The following is a 15,587-nucleotide window of genomic DNA, read 5'->3' on the forward strand; positions in this document are numbered from 1 at the left end:
GCATCAAATGAAATAGTATTGTAAGGTATAAAAATGCCAAAAAACGTCATAGTATAGTATGGCATAAAAATGTCAAAGAGAACATCATAGTATATTAAGGCACAAAAGGTCATAAAAACGTCATAGTATGGTAAGGCATCAAATGAAATAGTATTGTAAGGTATAAAAATGCCAAAAAACGTCATAGTATAGTATGGCATAAAAATGTCAAAAACTGTCATAGTATAGTATGGCATAAAACGCCAAAAAAACATGCTAGTATATTAAGGCATAAAAGGTCATAAAAACGTCATAGTATGGTAAGGAATGAAACAACATAGTACAGTAAGGCTTAAAAAGTCACAAAAACGTGATAGTATAATTTCCATAAAATGTCATAAAAAGACATACTATAGTAAGGTAAAAAGCTTCATAGTACAGTAAGGTACAAAACGTCATAGTACAGTAAGGCAAAAAAAGTCATAAAAATCAGTAAGGCATAAAACGTAATAGTATAACAAGGCCAACATTGTCATAAAAACATCATTGTATGTAAGGCATTAATTGTCATATTATAATAAGTTATAAAAAGTTGTATGGCATAAGACGTCATAATTAAGGCATGAAAATGTCAAAAACTGTCATAGTATAGTAAGGACTACAAATGTAAAAAAAAAAGTCATAGTATAGTAAGGCATAAAAACTTAAAAAAACGTATCTAATGCACGTAATCCTCCATTTTATGTTCACTCCTGCTAGCAACATGACTGCTAGCCTATAGAAGAAGCCAGGGATAGCTTGCTAGTTATCGCTAGCTAACGTTGTTAAATAATATCAGTTGACATTTTTCTTTTGATGTTAGGTACCACTATGCTATTTTCATATGATGTGAGCCTTCAGATACCCCCCGACCTTTCAGTCAATCAAATGTCAGCATGCCCAAATTGGTTGTCTTGTAGACATAGCCTCTTGTTGGGCATATTTCAATGATCTAATATGATTTCACTCCAAACATAGTGCAAACGAGTTCACTCAAATATTGGTAAGGGCAATTCTGTCCTCCAAAAATACTGGTAGAAATATGTCCCAACCATCCATATGCAAACCTATTCCCTTGATTATAGTAATTCTTTCTTTGTCTCTGTGTGCGTGTTTTCTTTTTTTTGTGGGTCTTTTTGTTGTCAGCATGGCATCTTCAAAGTGATGTCCCACTTCTTATTTATATTGGAATGTAATGTAATGATCTCCCGGAGATTAGTCAGCTAGTCAGATACCGCACGCTGCTGTCAGTCTTTATCTGTGTGTGCATCCTCTGCTGAGAGCAGAAGAGGCAAATAGGAGCGTTTGGCCAGAGGATAACAATCACTGTGTGCAAAGCTCAGTGAGCCAGCTCAATAAGTATATTCAACTGGACAAATTAGCTGAAGCTGGACTTACACAGAAACAGTCCCCACTTTGTATGAATTAATTCATATTTTTTGTTCTTGTGAAGATCCAGGAAATCATTATTCAATTATGTTATTTGTGTTTTGGTTTTTTTTACTCTCAAGTGACCAAAACCAATCCCAGGTGTGGGGAGACAGAAAGAGACACTGGAGAGATTCACTGATTTCACTGGTAAAGATTTATTGTACAATTCTGTCAGGAAAAAGACAAGGCGGCAGTGTCAGACATGCAAAAGGTGCAACAGGCAAATACACAACCCATAAGAATATCAGTTTAATTGTCAATAAAATACAGCATTCATTTGTTTGCAGTATTAATTCATAGTAATATAAAAACAAGGGAAGAAGAAAGGTCATTCAGTGTTTCACTAGTCTTCCCAGACATGATTTAAGTGTTACAGTAGCGCTTGTAAAAAATAAATATTGACCTCATATCAAAAATCAAACATAAAATCAAATGTAATTTAGCAACATCCTACAGTACAAAGTAAACAAATAATCCTATCTTTCCTATTATTCTTTATACAAGGTGGATATTAATGCTCAAAAAATGCTTTTATACATTCAGAAACTTTACTAGTCAATCATATTCACATACACTGTGTGTAACTGTTGAAATACACAGCAGTGTCCATCCTGATATCTACTCTCTAAACTGTAAATATAATCTCATTGTGCTTTAAAGCAGTGCTCACTATTATCCAGTCTGAGACGAACGAACAAACAAACCATAGATAGATAGATACAGTAGATAGATAGATAGATGCTACAATATACACTATATCGTCCAGTCTATTTACACAGCTGCCTACAAATGTATTTCATTAAGAGGAAAGTACGCTAAAACAATTGCTTGTTTGGCTCAAGATGTTCGCCCCAGAGGTTTGGAAACTAGGCCTACATGGCAGCTTGACAGCAGACATTCATGTGATCACACATTAAGAAATCAACAATGTGCACAAAAAAGTCAGCTTCGTGGTGTAAGTCGAGTGTATGGGAGAGGACTTAGAACTTCACTTAAGGGTGGCTGTAGATTTAACATTTGCTTACGAGCAGACAAATAACGCGTGTGTGTATAATGCAGGTTTGCTGGCTAAACTATACTAATCTGTGAGTAACAGTTTGGCTCTAACCCTCACACAAGATCAAACAACATGAGTCTTCAGCCATGCACACAGCTCTGTGAGGCTGGACTTTGGCACAGCAATGGTATAAAGCTAAATTTTCATGTCATCATTCAATAGCCAAGCATTTCACCCAAAACCACAAATGTCAACTTCATGGGGGTGCTTTAGGAAAAGTCTGGGGATCATTAAAGTCGGTAAGGTTCATCCTCTCGGGACAACATTGCCTAGAGCCAAGCTGCTAGCGAGGCTAAAAATGTTGTTATGCTTATTGCAGTCATTGTGGGGAAATCCCCTGATTTTGGGATTCATAGCCAGCTGTGTATGTAGGTCATTAATCTACGAAAAAAAGGAGGAAAGACAGAATCATGTGACAGAGAGGCGAGATGTAAATAATATTTTGTGTAAGCAGATGCAGGTCAGCTCTGCTGTGTAAGGGTTGGAGGGGAGCACAGCTAAAAGTACAAACATTGGTAACCTGACACAGCAGGAAAGCCAGTGTTATGACTGTACACAGCTAGCAGGGTTTTAGCTGTAGAACAAGCTAAGACCAAAGACAAAATGCTTGTCTGTCACATGAGTTAAGATTAAGACCACCTTAGGTATTTTTTTATAATATTCACAACATTGCATTTCATGTATTTATCCAAAACCAGGAGCATTTGATACCATAAAGCAGGGATATGCATTCACGTGTGGGCAGACACACACCTCAGATGTGGATCCAGATAAAGATCAAATCAGACATCGAACAAAATAATTGATTTGCCATGGCCGACCGTGAACGTTTGTCTGGTGCAGGCAGCTCAGATTCTAACTGGGTCAAGACATGTTTGTCATCAGCATTGTGGTTAGTGAGTAACATAAAGGAGTTACAGTGTTCCACATAGGTATTTGCTATTGGCTTATTTTCTTGTGGGAATGTTGTGTAGATGTGAGTTACTGGAGAGGAAATCAGGATCAGGAGATCTGAGGAAAAACTGTAATTCTTAACAGTCAGACGCTCACTTTTACATCATCTAAAGACCGCAAAAAAAAACAGCTTTTAAACTTTAACCTTTGGAAAAGGCCTGTTATAAAATGAGAGATAACTTCAGTTTCTTGGCTGTCTAAACTAAACCTTTCACTGAATTGTCTTAAATCAACATGACTGAACTGGCACAGTTGCTAATACCACAAGGAAACCACTAATTTACCTCAGTGTTCTCTCAGAAATCTGTGGTCTAAACTCCACTATTAAGCAACAATTGAGCTGACAGGCCTCCTCGTAAAAAACATGGAGTGAATTGTTGCAGACATTTCTTGTTCGGGAAAGCCAGAAATAGCCCAGTCCATATAGAACTGAGATTACAAAAGAACAGAAATCTGACCACTGCACGGACTCTTAAGGGGGTTGTCTCATAAGTCACTTAAGTAGAAGAGTAGAAAGAGAAAATTGGTTCAAAATATTTTGGATTGTGTTGTTGCATTTCTGATTCCAAAGTAATTCTTGAGCTGTTGCCTACTGGCTTTAAGGGGGGGAAAGTTTTGTTAGTGATGAAAATTGCAGTATAAGTGAAAAATACAGAAAATACACATTACAAAATTATTTTAAAAACACTTAATTGAATATGTACAACCATATTACACATGAAGACAATATATGTATTAAAGGAATAGTTCAATATTTTAGGATTGAATTTGAATTTGCTTTCTTGCCATGAGTTAGATGAGAAGATTGTTATAACTCTCTAGACAGTACGGTAAATATGAAGCTACAGCCAGAAACTGGTTAGCATAGCTTAGCATGAAGACTGGAAACGGGGAAACAGCTAGCCTGGCTCTGTCCAAAGGTTGAGAAGTGGTGGTTTAACCCCCTATGAAACTACACAATTTTTGTACAGATTAAACAAACAAAGTATAAGTTAGTGAGCTTTAGAGGTGCTGGTAGGTGTATACTTTTGCCTTTGGACAGGACCAGGCAAGGTGATTCCCCCTGCTTCCAGTCTTTATGCTAAGCTAAGCTAACAGCTGCTTACTGTAGCTTCATTATTAAGCTTAAAGACGAGAGTGGCATCGACTTTCTCATCTAACACTTGGCAAGAAAGTGAATGAGCATATCACATCATACTCACTTTCTCTCTCTATCTCTCTCTCTCTCACACACACAGACACACAGACACACACACACACACACACACACACACACACACACACACACACACACACACACACACACACACACACACACACACACACACACACACACACACACAAAATTCCAGTATCGAATGCCCTCCCCATCTGCTGTCCATTAGGCTCCTCTTCATCCTTCCTGCTCTCAAGAGCAACTGTTCAGTCTCATTATTGCTACAAGTCTTTATGAGGTCTGTTAAGTCTTTATTGCTAAATACAAGTCTGGACTCTAATACATCTCAATCACCAGGCATCACTAAACTAATAAATCCCAAGTGTCTGTAGATGCTGGTCTTGTTTGGTTGTTGAAGGTCACAGCAGTGTCCAGGTTCAAGCAGCAGAAGCTGAAATGTCTACACTGAAAGATCCATTCAGGTGAGGATCCTAGTCTTTAACACTTCTGTAATGTAACATTCACTAATGATGCTCCACAGATGTATGTGTATCTCATCATAAGCAAGTCCATGGTGTAACAGTAAGTACAGGGGGTCAGTATTTTATATTATATATGTAACTATCCTTCATATAATGAGTCTTTTATTGCTGGTTGAATAAATCTTGTTTCTAAAAAAAAAAAATATATACTGCATAACAAGTCATTTCGATTGTTTTTGAGAAGTGCTCCATCATCACTGGTGATATGAAGTGCTATTGAAGTGCTGCTGGCTGTGTAGTGTGTTGTGTGCGTTCCCCTCCTCAGGGTTACCACAGTTTGTCCATACCTGTGATATTTTATTCTTGACAGCTCTGGTGGTGGTTTATGAATGCTTCAAAAATGCCACACTGTTAGAAGAAAAATGTTCCTCAGCGTATGTTTGGCTGCATATGCTCGAGCTTATGCGTGTATCTGTGTTGGTTTTGGTCTCACAAGTAGGTGGTAGCCTCTCTGTTCTCCCTCTCTCTGGCCTGAGCCACAGCCACATTGATGCACTGCAGCCACTCCTCCGCATGTTTCTCATCCTGAGCTTTCAGCACGTATGTCTTGTTGTCAGTGAAGATCTCAAAGGCCCGCGGCAAACCCCGATCCCGACGCTTCTTAGCTACAACCTGTGGGAAGAAAGAAGAAAAACTAATGGCAAAAAGGAGAAGGAGATAATGACACTGATACCGAGAGATGGTGTTTCTGCAAATATACACTAGTTATCGTAATTTTTTTAATTTGTTAGTATTTGTTTTCTGGGTGCAGGCTTCTTAAAGATAGACTTTTTCTGACTATGTAACATCTCACCTTGACGCTTTGTACCTTGCTCAGCTCGATAGGTATGTCATCCAGCTCATCTTTCTGTGGGGAAGACAGACAATAAGAGAGATAAAGGTCACAGTGTTGTTTCCAGTATGTACCGTTTCAGATCAAACCATTTACAGGATGAACAATTACACCTTATTGTTCTGCTGCTTTTCTGTGGCAGGAAACAAAATCCTTCCTCCCTGCTGAACATCACATCTGTGTTTTACCCCACAAGGTGAAATATTGAATGTGTGTGTTTGCAACTGTGGGGAGGTGTGGTCGCGTGTGTGTATATTGCACCACAGCCGTGTCTTTTCACCCCCTAAGTATTTAGTTATGTGGTTAAAACCACATTACCACAGCTAGCTGCAAGACTCAAGGCAACTGCCCACATCCTTTCTGTGGTGTGTGTGTTGAAAAGCACTGGAGATGACGTGTTCTCAGTTTTACCTCCCAGCTGGCTCTGCTGAGGGTCTTTTTCTCAATGATGATTCATGCCAGTGGATTAATGTACTGAGTCAAATGAACATTTGATTGATATTAACCATGAACTGACATTTTATCTTATCTACAAACATTTATTGCATCTGAAAGTTAAGAGGCAATGGTGCTGGAAGAGTATCTTGAGAGATTCTTGTATTTGTGTCTGTATTTTTTGAGACACCAAAATTATTTGTATTTACATTATTATGCAATTATATTATTATTCCTTTTCGTACTCTCTTTTTTGCTTATTGGCATTGACACTCATAACAGTGCAACATCACTTGGCTGCTGAACAGAACCATTTTATGTTCTGTCACAATCACATTACTGTTTTTATGGTGTGCATGTTTGGTTTTGTGTCTCTTCAGCTCAGATGAGCTTGTAAACACAGGCTGCAAGATTTCAAACCTTCTCAGAGCAAGTCAACACACCATAAGCAGCAAGCATTTAATGAGTCCATGTAAAAAAATGAAAATAAAACTATATATATTCACTATAATGGATTATCTAATGCAAGCAAGTTGAACATTTGATTGATTTTACTTTATTGAGATACCCCAGCTCCTGTACCATGAGTGCAGTGATAACACACAAACTGAACAATTCATTCTCATATTATTCTTATTTCATCTCTGTCTATACTTTTTTCTGTATTTTTAGTATCTGTAGGTCATGAAAAGTCTTAAACATAATTGAATTCACCCCCCCCCCTCCAAAAAAGCAATAGAAAGTATCAAAAAGTTTCATTTACGGGTATCTTAAATATTTTTCTTGCCTGCCAGCAGTAACTAGGAAGGTCATGGCTTAAATTAACAAATTATGTTGTTTTCCGTTACTCTTCTTCACTGGTACGACAGTGAAAAGGTACTGAATGTCATTCTCTGTGGTATTATAACATGTCTTAAATAAAAGTCAATATATTTATGTTGGGGAACACCTGTGCACAAGGATTCCCAAATCGAAGTCAAGGCCTGGATGCAGTTTGGCATCACTCTTTGTCTGGACCCAATTAAGGAGAATGCGCAGTGTTCAGAGGAGGGCACACTGTGGCTTAGCAAGCAAGAAACAGATAAAATATGCATTCTTCTTTTGAACAGATTTCATCCACTAGGTAAAGCCTCATAGAAATAAATGGTACAACATTCAGATACACATCTCATCTTTGTGTGGATTCTGGGAATATTTCAAACCTCACTATGTTGAAGCTGCTTGATCATTCGATGTGGAGAAAACAACACTTCTTTTTTGGTTCTTAATCTGAGTTCCCAGCTGGGAAAAGGTCTTTCACAACCTATCAACCACCTCCTGAATGTCCTGGCGAAGACAAACTGAGCTTTGAGAACAAAGACACAGAATCTTTCCAATTTGTGGCTGCTTCAAAAAAAGAGGAATCCATTACCATTTGGATGGAAGCACAAAGACTATTGTGTGCAGTAAAAAGAAAAGAAAAGAGAGAGCTCAACTCTACTATTCAATGCACCTCTCTCTGGTTTTTTTTTTAGCTGATTGTATAAACATGACCAGAGACCACCCAATCTCCTGTAGGCTTTGAAAATTATTTTAATTATAATTAATTGTTTCACTCTTGGAGATGACTGCTGTAAACCACGATAACGGCACGGACATACGAACAGGTGAAGTAAAATTTCCACACAAGTCAGATTTTCTGACTGAAAATGTTTTTCTTTTATCAGCTGGTTAAAATCAAACTTGACCTCAACATGTTTTTAATTGTACTGTTTTCGCTCCATGTTTTTGTTGATTAAGCAAACTTTTCCTTTGCACAATAATTCTGTTCGGTGACCTCAGCCTTTGTTCAGTCGTACAGTAAGGCAGCGGCAAACACAGCACAGATGGAGGGAAAACTGTGTCGTATTAAACCATAGGGAAATCTCCTCACCTATTCAGTCTTTCTTTCATTCACATATACGAGGCAGTACTTCCTTCTCTGTGTTTGCTACTTGTGCGTAATGATGTCTGCTTTGAGTTATAGAGGGTGAGAGTGAGTCATGTTGTTGCAGCATCATGCTTAGGCCTTGGGAGTCCCCCAAGAGTCCTTACCGGGGCCAAGGTTTGTTACGGTCAGATTCATCGGATGCTCCTGAGGGACAGTTGAGCTTATCACGAGATGGGATTTCCACTGTTTCATGCAGAATTTCATCATGTTTCAAATGATGTGAAACAATGAAATATTAATGAGGATTTTATAAGTGAGAGGCCAGGCACAGTGTGCATGTGTGTCCATGTGTGAGAGTGCCTGTGTGTGAGGAGGCTTCATTTTCATTGGCTACGTACTGATTTGCCTCTCCGGAAGAGTAGCTGGTTTCCTGCCAAGGTGAAGTAGCGGGTTTTCCAGCGCTTGATGAACTTCCAGCGGACCTGCTTCTCCTTCAGCTTCCCCTCGATCAGAGGCTGCCCCTCCTGGTTCACCACTTGCAGGCCCCACAAACAATGACAGACACAAAACAGAGAAAGAAAGACAAAAAAGGTTTTGCTGATTTACATCACATGACTGCTGATTGTTCATGACCAGGTTCTGACAACTGAGACTTGAATGAGTCATTGAACAGCGCTTTGTTCAAGAGCTATGGTGCCAAATCTGGCCTGAAAGTTAAAAAATAAGCAAAAAGGTGGAGTGTGAAATAAATAATGTTGTTTCCTTGGCAATCAACCACTTATATTTGTCACTGTGCTAATTTATCCATCTTCTGCAAGTTGATTTTTATACTATAGGGGAGGCCAGATCCAGCCCATGAGACAATAAGATATATTACATCTGTTTGGCACATTTCTATTTCTATTCTCATTCCAATTTTTCCAATTTTGATTTTTTCCCTTATTCAATTAAAGTAAAATTAATTAAAATGTAATTCTCTGCCAAGGCTATAACCTTGGAGTGTAAAAAGTCTCCTTTTGAAATGATAAGACAGGAGGACAGATTATTTACGTGATTACTTTCTGTGTGTAACGAGAAAGCTGTCATTCTCAAGGAAAACAATCTGAGCTGTATTACCCCTTGGGCCATTTGATTTTGAGACCCCTGTCACAGTGCAAGATAAGAAGAATGCATTCACAAACTGAAAAGATAATGGCATGCTTTAGACATGGGCTGGCAGTGACATAGAGTATAATTAATTGATAGTACATGGCTAAATATACCAAACAAAAACATAGGTATAGTGCATTTCAACTAGAACATGTGTTGAACCCTGAAGAGCTCAGAAGAGCTTCCTCCGAATAAAGTGAGATAACATTTAGCATTTCTACATGTAAAGCACAGCACAACCACCCAGCTGATCTTAGCGTTACATCCTTGCCACACAGTTATTTTGAATCTGTTCTGTTCTCAATTTCCTTATCTTAATTTATTTATGTTTCTGTTCCTTTAGTTTTCACTTGTAGTGTTTCTTCCTGAAACACTTTGAACTGCATTTGCATGAAATTGTGCTGATACAAACAAACTTTTGGACTTATTCACTTCCAGTCAACACTAAGGGGTAGTTCAGTTTAAATCAACAACAGCATTTTGTCTCTCTCATATGTGTGTGTGTGTGTGTTCACATAGAGGAGAACTCCCACATAGTCGGGTCTGGACTGTTCTGATTAGAAACACTCACCCACATCAACTTGGACTGAGTTGGATCAAGCACCGACTTCAGTGTGTGTAACTGCGGTTACATGCACACAGTTTGTCATTCTGATTGAAATCATTTCGATTAAAGATTTCCAGTCAGCTCTTTACATGGAATGTGATTTCATACGGTCTGGTGTTTATATGTGCCCTCGCATTTAATGGGAACAGCTTAGTGAGCTGTGCAACAGTGATGAAGACGTCATGTGGTGGTCAATGGTTTCTGTAATCTTATCTCTTTGGTACATGACGTCTCAGAACATATCTGTGATTTTATCAATAAGAACAAACTAATTACACGGAGCAAATGCACAGATATAATGGAATAATGCTAAAAATGTAAATAAACAATTTAACTAACCAGTCTCCAGCCAGTGGAAGCGTTTGAACCAGTAGCGATTCTTACAGTATCTGTTGTCCGCAGATGCTTTATACTGAATGAAACGTAGCTGTTGCATCACACGTTACCGAGTGATGAGAGCATTTATAACGCAAACTACAGTTGTGTGTGTGTGTGTTTGAGTGTGACTCCCTTTTTAGTTTAATTAGTAAAAACTAAATTTTGACTGAAGACACTTTAGGGTTCTAACAAACAGGCCTCTTGTGTTCTTTCGCACAGTCTCCTTCCTCTGCTTTCTTCTTTACAGATGCTGACCACCAAACAGAGCCACTCTTTGTTTCCACGACGATGACTAAAGCAGTCGAGAGATTATTGCAATCTGATAGGAGTGTGTGTGAGTGTGTGGGCATGCTGTAACAGATGATTCACAGAGGTACCTGACGCCAAACAGGACAAACCATTAAAGGTCATCAGAACCCAACATCAGAGGAGAAGAGAAGAGAGGAGAGGAGCTTCTTTGCTGCTTTCCTCTTTCACATCAGTTTCAATGTTTTGACAGATGGTCAAACAACATTTTAAAGCATTATTGAGACATTATTTCAAGGTCTGAGAATTTTTAATGGTCATTAAATGGCATACTTTGACATTTTGTGCATTAATTGATGAATTGAAATGATTGATTGATTGATTGATTGATTGATTGATTGATTGATTGATTGATTGATGCGATTGAAAAATCATATATTAATCGAACTACAGCCATTAACATCATACAGTGCAACATAATAGAGAAAATCTTGCTATGCAGGGCTATAACTGATAACTGATAACCGCTAAAATATTTCTTTTAATGGGTCAGTTCACCCAAACTTCACTTATAGCTTGTGATATCCAGGCAATAGTTAGTAGATAGTTTTGGTTTCTGTTGCCCACATATCTGACACTAAGATTTCTGCCTTCACCTTAATACAAAGGAGGTGAATGTAATTTTGTATGTGATGCTCACGGCATTAAAGTTATAATAAAAAAACTTCCACAATCTCAGCAACTCACAGAACACTGTCAAAAATTGTATGTAGGGACTACTTGCAATGAAAATAATATTAGTAATAATAAGAAACAATATTCAAAAATACAAGCACAGCAGACCTCCATTGTGGTGAGGCAGAAAACTCAAAACTTGGCAAATAAAACCAAAATTATCTCTCGACAATGATGAAGTGCAATAATGTTTTGTGTTCATGTTTTCTATATTTTACTGATGATTCACTGGGATACCAAACAACTGAGTAAATCATTTGCATTCTTCCCAAATGATTAGTCTGTGTCCTACAGCGAAACCACATTCAGACTTCCTGTCAGCCCGTTTAGAGAGAAACACTGCTCATTTACGACTGGACACACACCCGCCACTATGGGTTGCCAGCTTGTCTGCATCATCCAACAAATATTTCAGTTTTTTGGGTGCAGAGATAAACTTGTCTGGTGCATAAATCAATGTGCCTCGTGGCGTCACCTTGCTTTGATGTAGACACCTGGAAAGTGATCCCTGGATTTGTTGTTAGCCTCAGGCATATGGTGTAGTTCACAACCCCTCGTCTGAGACACACTGACGTCAAACAATGAGACGAGGATGCAAAACATACACATGCACACACTGAGTCGCAAACAAAGGTTGCGCTCGAGCAAGCAAACAAAATGAAGAATGCTTGTGTCCAAAGCTCTCTGGGTGCAATCAGAATGAGCACTTCATTCGGTCAATCGCCGTGTGTCCTCTGTGTTTCTGCTGCATTCACACCTTTATATATTGGTGTGGTCATATGGCCTAGGATATATTTTAGTGCTAAATCTGACAAAACCATCTCTGCCAATAGATGAATCCAACAGCACAATGCAGAATGAAAAGTGAGGTAACAAAGAACCTCACAGTAGCAGCTAAAGCCTTAAAGGAATAATTGGAGCTGGTTTACGTCTGTGTTCAACATCATGCTAAATGCACCATGATTTGTGTATGTTAGACTCATGAAACCTCTGATCTCCAAAAGAAACAACACTGCACACCTATAGTTTGCTAAAGAGCACTTTCACACTCCACCCCGCTACTGACTTTTGAATCTAATATTGAATTGTGTGGGAAGAACATGCTGCACTATGTCTGGTGTAAAAACGGAAATGAATACCAAAATGAAAACACTGTCGCAACGGTGAAGTTAAGTGGAGGAAGCATCGTGATTTTGGGTTTTGCATCTTTCAATCCTTCTTTTTCCATCAGCACTGTGGATGTTTAATGTGTGTGTTCAATAACAACATGAAAGATTATTGTGACAAGAGTCAAAACCGAGATCACTACCAGAAACAGCTGTTCCCCCAAACAAGACTAAGACCTTCATCATGCCTCATGTTTGTCTTTGTCAATTTGTTTGTCTTTTATAATGAATGAATGCATGTGTGTGTTTGTTGGTGGTTTGTAGTTTTTGGCTTGAGGATTACGGCAGCAAGATGAGGTGTGAGCAGAACATGGAAATGTGTCCTCAAAGAAAACTATGGGTGCGAACCACAGTTGACAGTACACTCACTCACCCTTGTTAAATATCAATTATAGGAAAAAATGTGGTTGTAAACAAGTTACCCGCCCCCCCCCCCCGTCCCGTGTTAAATGTCAAGTTTCCCTGTTGAGCGACAGAATTTCATAACTGGAAAAAATGCAGAGTCATTACCAAGAGAAAAACTGCTTCTTGTAACATGTCTGGCTTTGCAAAAACATGTTGCAAAATAGATAAAAAAAAAAAAACAATAAAGGAAAGCAGAGGCTTTTATTTGGCGTGGTTTGACTGTAAAGAGACACAACAAGCAAGATAACTCCTACATTCACATAGAGCACACACAAACACACAGTAACTTGCAATGAAAACATGAGAAGTGGAACAGCAAATCGTAGTTCTCTTTCTGACTGTTATGAGTCCCAAGAGTCATCCTTTAACTATATGTATCAATAAGTTATCCAAAGGCTGAACTTACTCTATGTATTACACCTGTTTAGGTTTCGCTGATGTGTAGTTTACTAATCTATATTTTTCTGGTATTACTTAATTGCTAATTAAGCTAGCAATTAGCCACTAACTGTCTGAGGCTAATGTGTTGCTAATGCTACATTCACCCAGTGTCAGCAGAATGAAAAGACTGAGAAGGAGAAAAGTAGTTAATATCTGACGTGGTCTATCTGGCTGAAATTTTGCATTTATATACATGTGTTTGTGCATGTCATAACAGTGTGCGGGTATTTATTCCGGTTAAAGACAACAGAGAGTTTAGGTATAATTTCCAAAGTCCCCTCATGGTATTCTGAGCTGCGATGATGGAATAAGAGTGTGAAAGATTCTGTGTGCAATTAAAATGCAGCGATAATAGTCATTATGTAGTTAATTAGTGTATTAAAACTTCTACCAGTTGTTAGAGGCTGTGTTAAAACCTACTGATCCCCCTGATGCTCTTTATCACTTATTACTGTACACTTTTGTCTCACAGCTACATGTAATTACAGTTTAAACAACATGACGTATACAGGCCATAATACAGAGCTGAAGTGAAACCAGACCAGGTTCCACAAGTAAGAAAACCTCATTCAAAATCCCATTTGTAACTACATGATTAACCAAAATTCCAGCCTGTATCCAGTATGTCAGGTGGCTTGTTTCCTATGTTTAGATTAAGACAGTATAGACAGTTTTTTTTTTTAAAAAACAATCTAAAATAATTTTTATTCAATATTTCTGTTTTTAGCAGCCTTTAACAAACACCATTTCCCATAAGCTTGTTGCAGTTAGCTCAGACATGTCTCTAATAACAGCAGGACAGAGAGGATTAAATGCTGTAGATGTTTTCAGACAGCAGAGATTACAACTACAAAGTTGAAAAAAGAGAGTTCTGGTGAAAGAATGAATAAAAACAATTACAATAGTCATAAAAAATCTATAAAGGCTATGAAACCCCAGACTGGAATGAAACCTGAATCTAGTCGTGCCAAGGTTAATGTGAACATATGGTACTGTAAATGTTAGGTTAAGTGAGTGAAGAGATGTAAGATGTAATGTTTGAGAGTAGAGCTTTATAGATAAATATCCCTCTCCGTCAATAACGAGATATGAGCTAATATGTTTCCTTATAACCACAACCCTGGTGGATGATATTACCAGAATATCTAACAGCAACCCTGAGAAATGCTGTCTTAAATCATTTAGGCAAATTTCTCTAATCCTCAAAACTCCACTCGCTTCAACGCAGCGTGATGAACGTCCCTCAATAGCGAGGATATCTCCTGAATTTGCAACATAATTCCTGGAGGTGAGAAGCTCTGTCCAGCGTGTTGTCAGTGATTGATGGTGGAATGGAAAGTCTTGCTTGGGGTTTTCCATCTTTTTCACAAACAGGGGATCTGTCTTCATGACGTGAATGAATGTGTGCACAAAATGCACATGTAGAGGCACGAGGAAATGAGGTTATATGCACATTTTAAAGCCTGCTTACATTTTGTTGTTGGTATTTTCGCAGAAACCAGCTACCTCTGTGGCATGTTGTTGTAAAAATACTCCACAATGCCAGAAACACTGAGAGAGGATAAGACAGCAAACAGCGTACACTTACTCTGGCATGTTCACATACACACAGTACATGCAAAAAGACACACACACACACACACACACACACACACACACACACACACACACACACACACACACACACACACACACACACACACACACACACACACACACACACACACACACACACACACACACACACACACACACACACACACACACACACACACACCTCTGCTCATTACCGTTCACTTCAAAGGCATTCCAGTGGTAAAACTCAACAGTATATCATGAAGCATCATGAAGTTGCAGTAACCACTGGCTCCACTTTGGCCTTCACAATGGAAAACACTTTACCTTTCTCTCTTTTTACCTCCACCATTAAAACATGAGACTAGCTCCTTGCATGTGTGTGTGTGTGTGTGTGTGTGTGTGTAAGCTGTGTAGTAATCACAGCGGGCCACTCAGGCCAAGTCAGCAAGTTTTCATTGTAGCAAAGCAATATAAAGCGTGATAAAGTGAAACGCTAGATGGTGGCAGCTGGTAATGTGAACAGCATGCATACATAGTAAATATGTTTA

The 15,587-nt window shown here is 38.5% G+C and overlaps 1 protein-coding gene across 1 annotated transcript in view; it reads right to left on the minus strand.

Annotated features, from left to right (window-relative positions):
- Nucleotides 1–1,584: 1,584 nt before the first annotated feature.
- The window catches only part of veph1 (ventricular zone expressed PH domain-containing 1), a 75,240-nt gene continuing 61,237 nt past the window's right edge, over nt 1,585–15,587 (minus strand). The window contains exons 13-15 of the mRNA XM_056374848.1: nt 8,733–8,869; nt 5,952–6,005; nt 1,585–5,770 (exon numbers count right to left, since the gene is read on the minus strand). Of these exons, the coding sequence (XP_056230823.1) occupies nt 5,588–5,770; nt 5,952–6,005; nt 8,733–8,869 (374 nt within the window). The 3' untranslated portion in view covers nt 1,585–5,587. The remainder of the gene's footprint in view (nt 5,771–5,951; nt 6,006–8,732; nt 8,870–15,587) is intronic.

Source organism: Seriola aureovittata, chromosome 4, assembly GCF_021018895.1.
Source record: "Seriola aureovittata isolate HTS-2021-v1 ecotype China chromosome 4, ASM2101889v1, whole genome shotgun sequence".
NCBI classification, from domain to species: Eukaryota; Metazoa; Chordata; class Actinopteri; order Carangiformes; family Carangidae; genus Seriola; species Seriola aureovittata.